Here is an 18,323-nt window from a genome sequence, read left to right as displayed (position 1 = left end):
GTCCTGTACGGGTCTTTCTGGATACAGTAAATGTTCGACTGCTGTCCTGGCCAGCGCATTCTTCAGATATCTCACCAATTATAAACTTCTGGTCAATGGTGGACGAATAACTGGCTCGTCACAATACGGCAGTCACTACTCTTGATGAAGTGTGGTATCGTGTCGAAGCTGCATGGGCAGCTGTACCTGTACACGCCATCCAAGCTCTGTTTGACTCTATGCCCAGGCATATCAAGGCAGTTATTACGGCCAGAGGTGGTTGTTCTGGGTACTGATTTCTCAGGATCTATGCACCCAAACTGCGTGAAAATGTAATCACATGTCAGTTCTAGTATAATATATTTGTCCAATGAATAGCCGTTTATCATCTGCATTTCTTCTTTGTGTAGCAATTTTAATGGCCAGTAGTGTATTTTGTTTTTGGTGAAGAATTTGCTGCTTATTATTGAAAATGTGGACGCTGTTGTGTTGCCGGTACCAGGAGGTGCTGGCAGACAAGGAGGTGATCCTGTCTGCGGGCGCCATCAACTCCCCGCAGCTGCTGATGCTGTCCGGCGTGGGACCCCGCGACCACTTGGAGAGCCTGGGAATCCCCGTCGTGCAGGACCTGCCAGCCGTGGGGCAGAACCTGCAGGACCACCCCGCCATGGGCGGAATCACTTTCACCGTCAACGAGTCGGTCACCATCATCGACAAGAGGGACGCCCTCAACCCGGCCAACTGGTTCGACTACCTGTTACGTGGCAAAGGGCCTCTCACATTGCCAGGTATAGAATGGGGAGACACAGGCTTATTCATAAGTGTTTCCGGTGTTTCAGGTGATGACCGTGCAAAAAACTACGAGACATACAAAGAATATATTAAATTTGAGCAGAAATGGCATGGACGCTGGAGAAATACTTAATAGTTACCAGTTGTAAGGAAACAGCTTTACTGACGCTTTTCGAATACACGCATTATTAGAATATCCATAAAAGGTTACAGAACTCAAAAGTAGCATGGTGAGAGTATCTAAAAAACAAACAAAAAAGGGCAATAAAGAGTGAATGATAAACACATACCAAGTGAGGGAGAAAAACTTCATATAGGCACTATGCGGTCATGTGAATTTGACACATTCCACTAACGCCACCTAGCAGGCATTTTATTATTTTGGTATGTGTTTTTCATGCACTGTTTATTATATCCTCTTGTTTATTTTTTTAGCCAATATGACTGTGTTACTCTTACCTTTTGTAACTTTTTACAGATCTTTAATAAAGCAGTTGCCATACATATAGTGACCATTACATGTTTATCCAGCATCCATATCACCACCGTTCAACATTTTAAATTTCATAAAATGGACATAGACCTCTTGAGTGACTACATGCCACAGCTTGAAATGTCTCACCAAGATTTTAGCTCACTTTACCAATGGCGTTTCTTCTCGTCTGCACGGTAGTGTACAGTAAAATCAATGGCAAAAAGCCAATAAAATATTTCTGATTACTTTTTCTTAGGACATAGCTTACTGTCATACTTTTTTGCGCATTAAATCCATCTCTGAATTTATTTTATCACGTACAGTACTGACCAATGCTACTTGTATGAACCAGAAAATTAGCAAAACAGTATGAAAAATGCTTTTATTGGAGCGTAGTCATGAAAAGCACGTCTCTATTGAAAGTAATTATGTGTTCATTGTCTTTTATTTTCTTTATTTTTCCCCTTAAAGCTTGTTTTCAATGAATTGTCTGTTATACGTCTCGCAGAGACGATCAACAGCAGTCTCCTATCTTACTGGTATTCCACTGGCCATTTTCATGTCTTGATGAAACCGCTCATCTTGTTATTTATTATCATCTATTCGACATGCAGTCTTGGGGTTCATCAAACTGCCTAACTCTCTAACTTTTCCAGCATTTTGGAGGCAACACAAATATGAGTGCTGAGTAACAGTATACTTGAATTGTACACAAGCCTCCCTCTCAATTACTGCCTTCTTTTTTTTATTTAAAGTAGCGATCGTTCACCATCCCCTATACTGCCAAATATGTTTCGTCTACGCCTCAGGATTGTCACTGGGAAGCCCTTACATATCCTGCGTACGGTTCGATCTTTCCCATGCGATTTCCATATTTCTGGAGCCCTGAAGAAAGACATTCGCGGCTGTCGATTTGCTTCGGACGGAAAAGTGCATGCCTGAGTACAACCAAGGCTCCGTATGCAACCGTAAACATTTTTCCATGAGGACACTGGCCGTCTTGTCTCATTATTTCTTAAATAATACACTGTTTACTTACTTTTTAGCGTTCCGTATTTCAGTTGGTAAAAACGGCACCCCTATAGGATCACTTCGTTGGCCCTCTGTCTGTCTGTTCGTCTGACTGTTCAAATCCCTTCTTAGTTAAACGTATCAAGTTGAAATTTATGTCACACATTGAAGTCTACGATGTCTAGGCAATTTAAAGAAGTGAAGCTTCTGAGTCAATGCAATACGGCCATATTTCGACACTCGCAAACTCACGCATCAAAACCTACTGAATACTTTGCTGTCATCTAGAATGATGAAATTTGCAAAGAAGCAAGGTTCCGCACTACAACCAAACGACAAAATCCGAAAAGCGTTTATTTCTACTTATATCACTTGAAAAAATAATTTTTTCTCATTCGTAATGAGACCGTCTGTCTGTCCGTCCGTCTGTTAAGAACTTATTCCCAGATACGGGTGGACATATCAAGTTGAAATTTATGTCACATACTAAGGTCTACGGTCCATTGGTGGTATAATAAATTATATCTTCTAAGTGAATGCAATCATAATGTACGGCCATTTGTGTTATATATTTTGATACTTGCAAACTCACCCCTCAAAACCTATAGGGCAATTCCTATAGATTTAGGATCATGAAATTTTCCAAGAAGCAACGTTTCATTGTACAAGTACAGGAAAAAATCCAAAAATTATTAATTTGTAATTAAATCACACGAAGAAAAGGTTTTTCGTCATTTTGTCATTTGTTACCTGACTGTCTACCTATCAATCTGTTAAGCCCTCAGTAACGGGTAGACTGAATCAAGTTGAATATTTTTATGTCACATATTAAGGTCTGTAGCCACCTGAAGGTGTAATAAACGTTAGCTTCTAAATCAGTGAAACCAAAATGTACGATTATTTCCGTCACATATTTTGATACTAGTAAACTCACTCATTGAAACCTACAGGATACTTTTCGCAACTCAGAATCGTGAAATTTGCCAAAAATCAAGGTTTCACGATACAGCCAAAGGCAAAAACCGAAAATTTGTAATTTGGAATTATATCAAACGAGCAAAATATCTTTTGCCATTTTTTATCTGACTTCAAACTTGAAATTAAATCATTCTTGAACTATTTATATACAGGGTGTTTCAAAAATGACCGGTATATTTGAAACGGCAATAAAAACTAAACGAGCAGCGATAGAAATACACCGTTTGTTGCAATATGCTTGGGACAACAGTACATTTTCAGGCAGACAAACTTTCGAAATTACAGTAGTTACAATTTTCAACAACAGATGGCGCTGCGGTCTGGGAAACTCTATAGTACGATATTTTCCACATATCCACCATGCGTAGCAATAATATGGCGTAGTCTCTGAATGAAATTACCCGAAACCTTTGACAACGAGTCTGGCGGAATGGCTTCACATGCAGATGAGATGTACTGCTTCAGCTGTTCAATTGTTTCTGGATTCTGGCGGTACACCTGGTCTTTCAAGTGTCCCCACAGAAAGAAGTCACAGGGGTTCATGCCTGGCGAATAGGGAGGCCAATCCACGCCGCCTCCTGTATGTTTCGGATAGCCCAAAGCAATCACACGATCATCGAAATATTCATTCAGGAAATTAAAGATGTCGGCCGTCCGATGTGGCCGGGCACCATCCTGCATAAACCACGAGGTGTTCGCAGTGTCGTCTAAGGCAGTTTGTACCGCCACAAATTCACGAAGAATGTCCAGATAGCGTGATGCAGTAATCGTTTCGGATCTGAAAAATGGGCCAATGATTCCTTTGGAAGAAATGGCGGCCCAGACCAGTACTTTTTGAGGATGCAGGGACGATGGGACTGCAACATGGGGCTTTTCGGTTCCCCATATGCGCCAGTTCTGTTTATTGACGAAGCCGTCCAGGTAAAAATAAGCTTCGTCAGTAAACCAAATGCTGCCCACATGCATATCGCCGTCATCAATCCTGTGCACTATATCGTTAGCGAATGTCTCTCGTGCAGCAATGGTAGCGGCGCTGAGGGGTTGCCGCGTTTGAATTTTGTATGGATAGAGGGGTAAACTCTGGCGCATGAGACGATACGTGGACGTTGGCGTCATTTGGACCGCAGCTGCAACACGGCGAACGGAAACCTGAGGCCGCTGTTGGATCACCTGCTGCACTAGCTGCGCGTTGCCCTCTGTGGTTGCCGTACGCGGTCGCCCTACCTTTCCAGCACGTTCATCCGTCACGTTCCCAGTCCGTTGCAATTTTTCAAACAGATCTTTTATTGTATCGCTTTTCGGTCCTTTGGTTACATTAAACCTCCGTTGAAAACTTCGTCTTGTTGCAACAACACTGTGTTCTAGGCGGTGGAATTCCAACACCAGAAAAATCCTCTGTTCTAAGGAATAAACCATGTTGTCTACAGCACACTTGCACGTTGTGAACAGCACACGCTTACAGCAGAAAGACGACGTACAGAATGGCGCACCCACAGACTGCGTTGTCTTCTATATCTTTCACATCACTTGCAGCGCCATCTGTTGTTGAAAATTGTAACTACTGTAAATCCGAAAGTTTGTCCGCCTGAAAATGTACTGTTGTCCCAAGTATATTGCAACAAACGGTGTATTTCTATCGCTGCTCGTTTAGTTTTTATTGCCGTTTCAAATATACCGGTCATTTTTGAAACACCCTGTACATAACATTTGTACGGAACGCTCAGTATCTTAGTCGCAAACGGTCAATTTTTTCCCATCTGTAACGTTTTCATTTGACTACTCCCTATAAACTGAAGAGCCAAAGAAGCTGGTACACCTGCCTAATATCGTACACGTCCCCCGCGAACTCTCAGATGTGCCGGAACACGACGTGGCATGGACTCAACTAATGTCTGATGTAGTGCTGGAGGGAACTCACACCACGAATCTTGCAGTGCTGTCTATAAATCCGTAAGGGTATAAAAGGGTGGAGATCTCTTCTGAACAGCATGCTGCAAGGCATCCCAGATATGCTCAATAATATTCATGTCTACGGAGTTTGGTAGCGTGACGTGCAGTCATCAGGCGTACACGAGTGGGTCTTCGGCTCCGAAACCCCATATCGATGGTGTTTCGTTGAATGGTTCGCACTCTGACACTTGTTGATGGCACAGCAGCGAAATCTGCAGCAATTTGAGGAAGGGTTGCACTTCTGTCACGTTGGACGATTCTCTTCAGTTGTCGTTGGTCCCGTTCTTGCAGGATCTTTTTCCGGCCACAGCGATATTGGAGATTTGATGTTTTACCGGATTCCTTATATTCACAGTGCACTCATCAAATGGTCGTAACGGAAAATCCCCACTTCATCGCTACCTTGGAGTTGCTGAGTCCCATCGCTCGTGCGCCGACTGTAACACTACGTTCAAACTCATTTAAATCTTGATAACTTGACATTGTAGCAGCAGTAAACGATCTAACAACTGGGCCAGACACTTGTTGCCTTATATAGGCGTTGTCGGCCGCAGCGCCGTATTCTACCTGTCTAAATCTCTGTATTTGAATACGGATGCCTATACCAGTTTCTTTGGCGCTTCAGTTTGAGACCGAAACCTAACGTGCGTGGAATTATAGGATAATAGAAGTGAGAAGAGATCAGCAAATATGACTCCACAAACGATCTGATGATGAGATAATTGAGAATGTGTGGCTACGAGCAGCCTGTGTATTCGGTATGAAACATTGATCTAGCTAGAACAAATAATCATCATGCACTGGGAAGAATGTTTCTGTGATGATCATTTTCAAATTTTGCCTGTATCTTTACATAAGAAAGAACAACAAACAGAGCTCTGCAATAAATTTCAGCCAGTAACAACGAATAATCTGTTGAAAATACACACGAACAGATGGTACACATGAAAAAGGCTGGATAACATGGAATATTCTAGCTGGATACATTATAGTTAGGCAGAGATTCCGGGCTGAAATGTTGCATTTTAAGGAGTAGGCAGGACCAGATATAGAATTACATCATGATTTAGCAGTGATGGAGAGCAGTCTGAAGTTTAAAAGCATCGTCCATAAGAAACAACGTGGAGAGAAGTGGGATACTGAAGTACTGGGGAACGACGTCGGCTTGAGGTGTCTAAGACGGCAGACACTGCGATAATGAATACCACAACAGTCAGTTTAATTGAAGAGAAATAGGGATTTCAGTAAAAGAGCATTCACAGAAGCTGGGCAGAGAAATCTGTGTAGGATGAAAGCAAATGTGAAGAAATCTTGGCTAATCGAAGAGATTCTTCAAATAATCGATAAAAGATGCACAAAATTAATGCAGAAATAAAAATAAATTGCGATTGAAGAGGAAGTGCAGGAAAACCACGGAGAAGTGGCTGCAAGAGAAATGAAAAGCAGTTAGAAATGAAATGGTTGTCTTGAAGAGTATTTCAGCATATAATAAAATTTAAAGACTGAAATTAAAAGGAAAGGCGTCAACATCAGGAGAGCAAGAGGAATTACACGAATTTTCAATGCTATGGAGAGAGCAGATATGTGGAATAGGTACATTGAAAGCCTCTACAGTAGGGAGGAAATGAATGATGACGTAACAGTAGAAGAAATTTTAGTCAGCATGCGGGATCCAGTATTGGGTTCAGCGTTTAACAGAGCTTTGAAAGACTTGCCATCTAACAGTTCGGAAAGCATCGATAACATTCCTTCGGAATTTCTAAAAGCATCAGGGAAGTTGGCAAAGAAATAGCTATTCATCCAAACAGCTGAAAAAAATAAAGTTCATAAGAATGGAAAAGAAAATTGAGGATATGTTATATGAGGTTCAGTTTAGGATCAGGAAAGGGAAAAGCAATGTAAAAAATTGATAATGTAAAACTGTGTAGTATGTTAGAAATCCTCAGAAAAATTAGTATTGGGAGAGTTGTATAATATACAATATGCACCGGGTGGTTACAATTAAACTTTCCATATTTAACACGTTATAACACGGAAACTAATTACCGCACCAAACTTGGTAGCATTAATATCCAGAGTATAGGATGCATGATTTCCATGCGTTACAGGGCCGCGCTCCAGTTCCAATTATAACCACCAGGTTCTGTGATTAGTCATCGTGATTCATAGTCTTACACAGCTGACCAGTCGCAGTGCACTTGTAGGAGTGCTTGGACAAAAGGAGCAGGACACTATTGGTGAAGCTCTATTATGAAAACAACATTAATGGTGCAGCTACATTTCGAGAATATCGCCGAGCCAAGATGACGCGCAGTATAGCACCGACAGCAGCAGCAGTTGTCTGGTAAATAGCAAATTGATTCTGATACGCCCGCTAAACCCGCTGGGCAGAACAGGTAATTAGGATTGTGGAAAGGGCCAAATAGGTTGGGGTCAGTTTCATCTTCTAATTGTAATTTATTGTAATTTAATAACACTTTTACAACACAAGCGGCACAACTCTTTCACGGCTGAAGGTCTCGAAACAGGAAATCTTAACAAGTCAATAAGATAAAAATCCGATTAAGATAGGAATAAAACAATTTAAAAAAAACATCGCTACAAAGTAGATAGAACAAACATATGCAAGGTGCAATACAAATGGCTGAAGGCCACAATTAAGTTTCAGAATTTTAGAATATATTACTGTAATCTTTTAAAGGCAGAGGCCGCAATGTTTAAGCTTGAAAGATAAATTTAAGAATTAATTATGCAAAATTTTTACGAAAAAAGAAAATAACCATAAGCCTTAAATTTTAAGCAGCTGAAAACCGATAATTAAACACCAGTGGCTCTCAGAAGCCTCCAGGGAGGTCGGTCTGCCCTTGTTCATTTAGGCGCGATAGGTGGTGAGCCCAACTACACTTGATCCGTCGGAACCCTGACAGGGTACAGCCACGGACCGACGGACACAACGACTTGCTTCCCATAAATGGGAACATTAGAACTCAAGCAGAAAATGTTTCGGACGTCATTATCCTCAATCAAATGTGTACAAACATTCGGTGTTGGTCACGGGAAAACCTCCCCCACAGCGAACCACCGAAACGAACCACAACATGAATAGACGAGGCTTGGGCACTTAAAACCACACTCAACTTTGAAGTCCTGGGTCGGCGAACCGTAGCGATCGGAGAGCTCCACAGCGACTGCACCGCTCGGAGATATCTTCCCTGGTCCGCAGCAACCGACCGACTGCCTGCTGGTCCGTCGCGACTGCTGCTCCGTCCCGACTGCACTGCTGGTGCGTCTCCCACTCACATCCAGACACAAGACGGCGGAAATACTGGCTCGGACTCAACCATGCAGAGGAAACACGCCCCCTGGCTAAACGACATCCCTGCACCAAGAAAGGGCCGACCCAAGTTCAACAAGATGGTAATTGAAGGGGCCCAGAAGCGCTCTGAGAACCAGTCACACGTCGCCCGATGAGACGACCGACCTCTCAGAGGCAGTACGCCGACAACATTTAAGATAACTTGTCAAGGAAATAACGCCAACTACACACACAACTTGACAAACACTTGCACGAAGACTTGAACGATACCCAACATTAACTAAGCACGCACGAAGACAAATCGGGAGTCGATGCACACACACACAGCCAACTTATGAACGATCTGCGAGCCAAAACGCGTCATCCGGTAGGACGACCGACGGACGATCCACCAAGACCGTGGCCCGGCTCAAGTGACGCGTGGCGGCACTGGTCGGGCGAGCCATGTCAACGCAGATCTCACTGCTGCTCCAACCCGACTGCACTAGTGCCGCATTGCAACTCCCCGACTAGCAGGTCCGGACTGCGCTCCAGACGCGTTCCTACTGACTGACAGACCCGAACTCGCAACCCGAACTGCGACCACCTAACTTACGACAGACAATGAGCGAGAAGTAATAGCATTCGAGCAAAGATACTGAAACGTCCCCTTAGAAAAATTGTACAATACTGTGCTTAAACTGACACACAATACTTTTAGCGCAACGCAAACTGACTTTCAAAAATCCCTACAAAAGAATGGCCCTGACTAACATTAACCTATACCTTTCACAAATCACTTACCTCACCAAAAACCTTCGTTACTCGAGCTACTGCAATACAGCGAGCGCCACTACTGCCAGCTAAATAAAAGATTCAAACTACGGAAGGCACTAACTACTGATACGCATAGTTAGCAAATGAAAGATTTTGATAGAGAACAAACAATGTATTTACCTTAATAGTGTTGAAAAATCATAATATACACAGCAGTTCATGACATCCAGTCTTACAAATTTCAAAACTCCGCCATTTCTCTCCCCACATCCACCACTGCTGGCGGCTCACCTCCAACTGCGCAACGCTACGCGCTGTTCACATCCAGCTGCCAAACACTACAATGGCAGACAACAATGCAAACTATCCACAGACTGCACACAGCACAGCCAGTGATTTTCATACAGAGCGCTATGTAACGTTGCCAATAAGAAACTATAAACAGCCTACTTACAATACTACGAGAGGGGATATATCGATACGCGCCGCTAACGCCGCTAACGGTCAGGCAAAGCAGCAACTCAGTGACAATAGTAATTTAAAGTAACGTAGTGAGATGGAAGTAAGTTAAAAAAAGAGTGTAAAACACATGATGGCGGGAACACGAGCCACGCACGGCTCAGATTTAGTCTTTTTTTTTCACGTGCTTCTGCAAAGATGTGAAGCGTACGTCTGTATTTTACTGTGTTGACTAGTGGTTAGAAAATTAATCGTAGTTTTTTTCCGTAAGTCTTGTGAACATCCTTGTGTAGGGCGGTTTCGTAGTGTAAATTTTCCCGTCCCCAGAAACTCCGTCACGCCACAAAGTTTTAATTTTGTCCTAGTAGACGGCATAAAGCTTAGATCAGTGCATTCCAGTTTGAATATTTATCTCGTGCAGTAACTCTACGGTAAACAGGGTTTCTAATAACAAGTATCTGTAAATACATCAACTTCACTAGAGAAATTTATTTCTGTTTAATAACTTGTGGTCTCAGAGTACAGTGAGAAATCTACACAGCAATTTCTAGTGTTCCCTTATTCTTCTTTGGTATATTTTGTGTACATCTCAAATTCGGTAGCGCCATTTGAGACCTTATATCTATTGTATACATAGTACGATGTGGCTAGGGACTGTGCTTGTTGTGATCGGACACAAGGAGAGTGGGCTGCTGTCCGTAAACAGCTGGAAGCAGCATTGGCTACCGTCGACGAGCTTCTAGCTAATGCTCAAAGTTGCGGTGACGTTGGGGCGCCAGTGACGATACCTGCGACACCTTTGGTGCCACTGGAATCCCCTGGTGAGCCGGACGTCGCTGCGGCATCCGATACGCAACATCCGACCGGTCCGTCCTCACTCCAGAGTGGGTGGCAGACAGTGGTGAGTTAGCCTTTCACTGGGTGAAAGCCGAAAGAGGGAGCAGGCCGTATGGCTGACTCCCTCTTAGCAACAGGTACGAGGTGCTACCCAGTGTTGATGATAACTCTGAGCCAGAACGGGATGCCTCTCCTGTTGAGCCAGTGGTCGGCATTCGTGCCCAGTCCGGATAAGTACAGAGGGTGGGTATGCTAATCATTGGGAGCTCCAATGTTAGGCGGGTGATGGAGCCCCTCAGAGAGATAGCAGGCAAGGCGGGAAATAATTACAGCGTGCATTCGGTATGTTTGCCGGGAGGTCTCTTCCGTGATGTGGAGGAGGCCCCGCTGGCGGCTATCGAGCGCAGTGGGTAAAACCGGCTGCATGTAGTGGCACATGTCGGAATGAAAGACGCCTGCCGCTTGGGTTTTGAGGCCATCCTCGGCTCCTTCCGGCGGCACGCTGATTGGGTGAAGGCAACTAGCAACGCACGCGGGGTGCAGGCTAAGCTGTCTATTTGTAGCATCGTACCCAGGGTTGATCGCGGTCCTCTAGTTTGGAGCAGAGTGGAAGGTCTAAACCAGAAGCTCAGACGACTCTGCGACGGTATCGGATGAGAATTTATCGACCTCCGCTATCAGGTGCAGAATTCTGGGGTTCCCCTTAATAGGTCAGGCGGGCACTACACGCAAGAAGCGGCAATTAGGTTAGCAGAGTACGTGTGGCGTGCACAATGGGCTTTCTTGCGTTAGAGAACCCGCCACTTGGGATCAAAAACGATTTGCCTGTTAAATCAGCCACAGTGACCTCAGAGAATCTTGGTCCTCGCAGATCAGAGATAGAAAAGATTAACATTATTTTAGTTAACTGCAGGAGCATCCAAAGAAATGTCCCAGAATTAATATCGGTTACTGAAGGTTGTAATACACAGATAAGATTTGGAACAGAAAGCTGGTTGGAACCAGACGTCAATGACAACGAAATCCCACGTTTAGATTGGAATGTTTATCATTAGGATAGGTTAGTCGCCAATGGTGGCGGCATGTTTATTGCAGTAAAAAAATCGATAAAATCTAGCGAGGTTATCACGGATTCCAAATGCGAGTTAATTAATTATAGACCACCTGGACCAGGATCTGTGGTTGTAGAGCGCTTCAAACAGAAATGGTAGAACATAATTAGTAATTTTCCTGATCATGCTGTTGTAATAGGGGGTGACTTCAACCTGCCAGGTATAGATTGGCAGTGTTGTGCCATCAAAACTGGTGCCAGAGACAGGGAATCGTCTGACATTATTCTGGATGTCTTGTCCGAAAGTTACCTCGAGGACCAACTAGTGAGGGTAAAGTCTTAGAACTCCTGCCAACAAACAGACCTGAACTTATCGAATCAGTTTACGAGAGGAAAGCGTCAGTGATCATCAGTCTATTACAGCATCCATGGCGACTTGTTCTACAGGGAATGTTAAGAAAGGTAGGATGATATATTTGCTCAGCAAGGGTGACAAGATACAAATCTCAGAATATCTTGGCAGTCAACATCAAATATTCGGCGATGAGGACGAAGATATGGAGAACAAATGGAAAAAATTCAAAGGCGTCGTACAATATGCCCTAGACAAGTTTATGTTCCGAGTAAGATTTTAAAGGGTAGGAAAGATTTAGCATGGTTTAATAGCCGTGTTAGAAAAGTTCTACGTAAACAAAAAGCACTTCATCTCAGATTCAACAGAAGTAAAAACCGAACTGACAAACAGTAGCTGGACGAAGCGAAAAATGAGCGTCAGGAGAGCAATGAGACAAGCTTTAAATGATTTTGAAAGTAAGACGTTGTCAACAGACCTGCCTAAAAACCCTAAGAGATTTTGGTCGTATGTAAAAACAGTAGGTGGGTCAAAATAATCTATTCATTCTCTCAACGACCACACCGCCACCGAACCGTAAGAACAGAGAGATGGCCGAAATAATGAATTCGGTCTTCCGAAGTTGTTTCACCGTAGAAGATCTTAACACTGTCCCTCCTTTCAATCATCGTACGAAAGTCGAAATGGCAGATATTGAGATAAACGATCGGGGAACTGAAAAGCAGCTACAATCGCTTAGTAGTGGAAAGGCGTCAGGACCAGATGAGATACCTATAAGATTCTGCAATGAATATGCGAAAGAGCTTGCTCCCCTTCTTGCAGTAATTTATAGTAGATAGCTTGAGCAACAAAAGGTACCTAATGACTGGAAAAAGTGCAGGTCATTCCCGTTATTAAGAACGGCTGTAAGACAAATCCACACAATTATACTACACCTATACCTTTGACGTAAATCTGTCGTAGAATAATAGAACATGATTTACGTTCAAGAAGTATGACGTTTCTGTAAAATGAACATCTGCTCTATAAAAATCAACAAGGACTTCGCAAACAGATATCCTGCGAAACTCGACTCGCTCTGTTCCTTCATGAGATCTACAGCGCAGTGGACAACGGCACTCAGCTTGATGCTGTGTTCCTTGATTTAAGTAAGACATTTGACACCGTTCCGCATTGCCGTTTAATGAAAAAAATACGCGCTTACGGAGTATCGGAGCAGACTTGCGATTGGATTCAGGACTTTCTTCCAGACAGAACTCAACATGTCGCTCTTAACGAAACAAAATCGACAGATATAAAGAAAATATCAGGAGTACTACGGAGAAGTGTGATAGGATCATTGCTATTTACAATATATATAAATGATCTAGTGGTAAGTGTCGGAAGCTCTTTAAGGCTATTCTCAAATGATGCAGTTGTATATTTCAAATTAGCAGCGCCAGAAGATAGTAAGAATTTACAGAACGACCTGCAGAGAACTGACGAATGGTGCAGGCTCTGGCAATTGACCCTGAACGTTAATAAATGTAAAATGACAAACAGCGGGAGACAGCGTCTGCCGTAAAATATCTAGGCGTAACCATCCACAGCGACGTCAAGTGGAATGACCACATAAAACAGATAGTGGAAAAAGCAGATACCACACCCTGATTCATAGGAAGAATGTAACTCATCCAGGAAAGAAATGGCTTCACCCCATTATTGAGTATTGTTCATCTGTCTGGGATCTCTATCGGGTAGGACTGATAGAGGATACAGAGAAGATCCAACGAAGAGCGGCGTGTTTCTCCCAGGATCGTTTAGCTGGCGAGAGGGTGTTACGGAGGTGTTAAGCAAACTCCACTGGCAGGCGTTACAAGAGAGGCATCACGGAGAGATTTACTATTGAAATTTCGGGACAGCATTTTTCAGGAGGAGTCGGACAACATATTACTTCCACCCACATACATGTCGTGTATTGACCACGAGGAGAAAATTCAAGAAAGTAGAGCCAATACAGAGGCTTACCGACAATCATTCTTCTCACGCACTACTCGCGCGTGGTGCAGGATTGGTACCGAAAGCACCCTCCACCACACGACATTAGGTTGCTCGCGGAGTATGATGTAGATGTAGATTACGGAAGAGTCCTCTTTCTCCACCTGCTGTGTGGAGCATGATGAAGAAGTTCGAATCAACTGGAGAACTGGACGTCGCTCTGGGAAGAGGTCGACGCCCGGTTGCACCACAGGTGGTCGATGAAATCGCTGTTGCTATAGCACACAATGCTAAACGCAATTTCCGATCGTCAGGCAGTGCGCGTGCTGTGTCATGACAGTTGAAAATCCCGTGGTCCACTGTATGGAAGGTGCTTCGAACCATTCTCAAATGGTATCCGTACAAGGTCCATATCGTACTGCAGCTTGCATCACAGGACGCGCAACGACGTTTTGACTTCGCTCTCTACTTTCTCGCAAGGAAGTTGCGAGGGCTGACCCTGGATCATCCTATGGACAGAAGAAGCTCATTTTTCTCTGACTGGTGTACACAGAGAATTGCCGAGTGTAGGGATCTTACCTCCAATCACTGTGCATGAAGTTCCTCTGTATGGTGAACGTGTCACCGTATGATGTGGCTTCAAGGCTACGTTCATCATTGGTCCATTCTTTTTTGAACAGGCTGGCGCTCAAGAACCAAATGCGTTCAGTGTGACTGGCCAGCATTACTACGATCTCCTTCGCCAGCGTGTCATAAGCCCCCTACAGGAGAGAGAGACAGTTTCCACGCAAGATGGAGCCCTTCCGCACATCGCTCGTGAAGTTTACCTGCTTCTCCCAAAAACATTTGGAAACGATCGAATTATCAGCCGATGCTTTCCAAACGCTTGGCCGGCGCTGTCACCTGATCGCACTCCCTGTGGTTTCTGGTTGTGGGAACTACGTGGAAGACAGGGTTTACCAGGGGAACATCCACACATCTGATCTGGAGCGCAGCATACCAAGAGAGGTAGTCAGCGTACCTATTGACATGCTTCGTTTTGCTGTACAGAATGCAATCTTGCGCTTTCATACTCTTCTAGATTCTGACGGGCGCCATATTGAACCCCCTTTGTAGCAGTAATATTACCTGTATGTAATGGTAAGATGCACGGTAACAGCACGTTAAAAGTGTTTCAGTTGAACTGATTCTGCATTATGTCCTTGACATTAATGCTACTAAGTTTTGTCCTCGTGCGGTAATTGTTTAATGACGTGTTAAATAGCTAAAGTTTAATTATAACACCCCTGTATAAGAACCAAGAACGAAGAATAGGAGTGGAACACCAAAACGAAATGCTCGTATTAAAAAGGATGTAAGACTGGGAAGCAGTTTCTCTCCCCTACTGTTGCATCACTACATCAGAGAAAACAGTCTAATGAGCACAGAATATGCCCTGATAGTAAACCGAAGAAAGATGATAATTGTATGTGTCAAGGCATCGGGGAATAGCATCCATGGTACTTGACGGAGCTGTACAGGATAACAGCTACGGGGAAAGATAGAGATTCTGATACATCCAACAAATAACTGAGGATTTGGGGGCAGCTGCTATTTTGAGATGAATAGTCTGGCACAGTAGACGAACTCAGTAGAATACTGATGTAACAGCTGCGGGGGAAGATAAAGATTGTGATACATCCAACAAATAACTGAGGACTTTGGGGGCAGCTGCTATTTTGAGATGAATAGTCCGGCACAGTGGACGAACTCAGTAGAATACTGATGTAACAGCTGTGGGGGAAGATAGAGATTGTGATACATCCAACAAATAAGTTCTTTACGTACTACACGAATATGTAATAAAAAATAGAGGTTCCTATTTTTAAAAAACGCAGTTGATATCCGTTTGACCTATGGCAGTGCCATCTAGCGCGCCAACCATAGCGCCATCTGGTTTCCCCCTTCATGCTAGACGAGTTTCGTTCTTTGTAGTTTTTTCGTTTGATGCTTATTTCGTGAGATATTTGGCCCGGTCACTATCGACTAACCAGTATACCCATTCCCTCTTAAAGCGCAACTTCTCCTTGTACCGAAATCCTCCGTATCTATTTTCGTTATCAAAATGAAATATATGCTTATTTATAAATGCATGAATTCTGATACCTGATCTAAAATAAATGCTTCCACAGCTAGCAAACTGCAATCGCTACCTTGTTAAGAAAAAAATTGATAAAGTAAAATTCCTCTCCTACGTTGTAGCATTTCCCCTTTCTACTATCATTATCCTACTTCGAGTGCGTAAGCTGAATTTAAAATACGTGTAACCTATTAGGTAAACGAATGTTACATACAAAATAAAAATTACAGGACTGATTATCATAATTCAGATGCACGGATGCCATTCTCATCTGTAGATTGCAGAATTGTTTCAATAGTTACGTTTTTCCTACAGTTCATGATGTAAAGTTAGTAATCTACAGTTTCGTCGAAATCGAATTTTCTGGTCCTATCACGCATTGTGAGATGTAGCCCGAGTACCAGATTACCACCCTAGAGCGCGGTGATCTACGTGAATATCCGGCACCAATTCAAGTTAGTGAGACCAGAAAGTCCGTGCCCTTGGCGTATTGCACTAGGGGAGCAGGCGTTTTCATGGGTGTGGGCTGTTTTTTGTTTGTGGTCTCTAGAGACCTAACGGGCGAAAGCCTTTCCAAACCTCGCTCCTCCTTGCTCGTCAAAAATAATGACTAGCCTTTTGTCAAGCGACTGCCTTTGAGGTAGGAGCAGAGGGTTTTTCTCTTACATTGCAGAGAAAGAGGCTGCTAATACACCTGCGTCTGTCTCACAAAAGACTTGTCGAAAGGGCTGTGATACGTGTTGTACGTCACATTCTTTGTAACCTCAGAGGAAATGGAACTTCTATAGAGTAACCAAACTATATTTGGGCTACAAGCACATTAAAACTGTTGTGGGTTGGCAAGAGAGCCAACCCGGTACTACTAGAGGAAGCCGAAAGGCACGCGTTTTAGCTCACGCAGGCTGGCGTGAGGTCTGGAACAGGTCAAGGAAATTAGACTAGCAAAAAAGGACGTAGCTGTGGAAGTTAAGTAACTTTAATCCATAAATGGTGAACATCGCTCTTGACGGAACATGTTTTGCAGCATCAATAGTAACTGGTAATGGCGCCTTGCTAGGTCGTAGCAAATGACGTAGCTGAAGGCTATGCTAACTATCGTCTCGGCAAATGAGAGCGTATTTTGTCAGTGAACCATCGCTAGCAAAGTTGGCTGTGCAACTGGGCGAGTTCTAGGAAGTCTCACCGAGCGAGGTGGCGCAGTGGTTAGCACACTGGACTCGCATTCGGGAGGACGACGGTTCAATCCCGTCTCCGGCCATCCTGATTTAGGTTTTCCGTGATTTCCCTAAATCGCTTCAGGCAAATGCCGGGATGGTTCCTTTGAAAGGGCACGGCCGATTTCCTTCCCCATCCTTCCCTCACCCGAGCTTGCGCTCCGTCTCTAATGACCTCGCTGTCGACGGGACGTTAAACACTAATATCCTCCTCCTCTAGGAAGTCTCCCTAGACCTGCCGTGTGGCGGCGCTCGGTCTGCAATCACTGATAGTGGCAACACGCGGGTCCGACGTATACTAACGGACCGCAGCCGATTTAAAGGCTACCACCTAGCAAGTGTGGTGTCTGGCGGTGACACCACAAAAACTGCGTCCTGGACAAGTGCCTGAAACCGATTTTCCTGCCAGTCGCAGGCAGCGTGCTACCAATTACGTCATCCGTAGACGCTTCTTGTACTGATTTAAAATTACTGGTCGTCACTTGTTTCCCTCCATACCTCACAATCGCTGTTTGTTCTTACAAATTTATAAAAATAGCGACAGGTCACCTTCTACAGTTATAGAGTAAGGGTTATACAGTGGAACTTTGTATAGCGAGCATAGTTCGTTCCAAAGTCTTACTCGTAGTGCGAAACACTCGTTAAGTGAAAATTTACCCCCTATAAATTAATGTAAAATACCATTATGCGTTCCATGAAGAAAAGGACTAAATGTTTTATGTTACTCCTGCCATTTACTCAAAGAAAATTGTACATACAGTATTATGTACTTTATTATTATTATTATTATTATTATTATTATTATTATTATGTACATTATTATTCTTTTTTACTAGGAATCTATATCTAAAGTCATTTGTTTCTGCCGACGATTCAACGCTTGGCGAAAATGCGACACAGCATTATCGTCAAATAAAATTGTAGCAGGCGTAACCACTGCTTTATTGGGGTGATGGTTTTCAGTATATGATGCAATCGATTCCCATGCTTCCAGCGTTTATCTTATTGCGCCAGAAGGTTGTTGCTTTGCTGTTACCGCCTCCTCCTCCTTCTCCTC

The 18,323-nt window shown here is 43.6% G+C and overlaps 1 protein-coding gene across 1 annotated transcript in view; it reads left to right on the top strand.

Annotated features, from left to right (window-relative positions):
• LOC126172829 (glucose dehydrogenase [FAD, quinone]-like) overlaps positions 1 to 18,323 on the top strand; it is a 220,730-nt gene that overhangs the window by 142,561 nt on the left and 59,846 nt on the right. The window contains exon 4 of the mRNA XM_049920913.1: positions 482 to 767. Coding sequence (XP_049776870.1) covers positions 482 to 767 — 286 coding nt within the window. The remainder of the gene's footprint in view (positions 1 to 481; positions 768 to 18,323) is intronic.

Source organism: Schistocerca cancellata, chromosome 1 (assembly GCF_023864275.1).
Source record: "Schistocerca cancellata isolate TAMUIC-IGC-003103 chromosome 1, iqSchCanc2.1, whole genome shotgun sequence".
Taxonomy (NCBI): Eukaryota; Metazoa; Arthropoda; class Insecta; order Orthoptera; family Acrididae; genus Schistocerca; species Schistocerca cancellata.
Note: the sequence above shows the minus strand (reverse complement) of the source record. Positions and strands in the feature narration are given on the sequence as shown.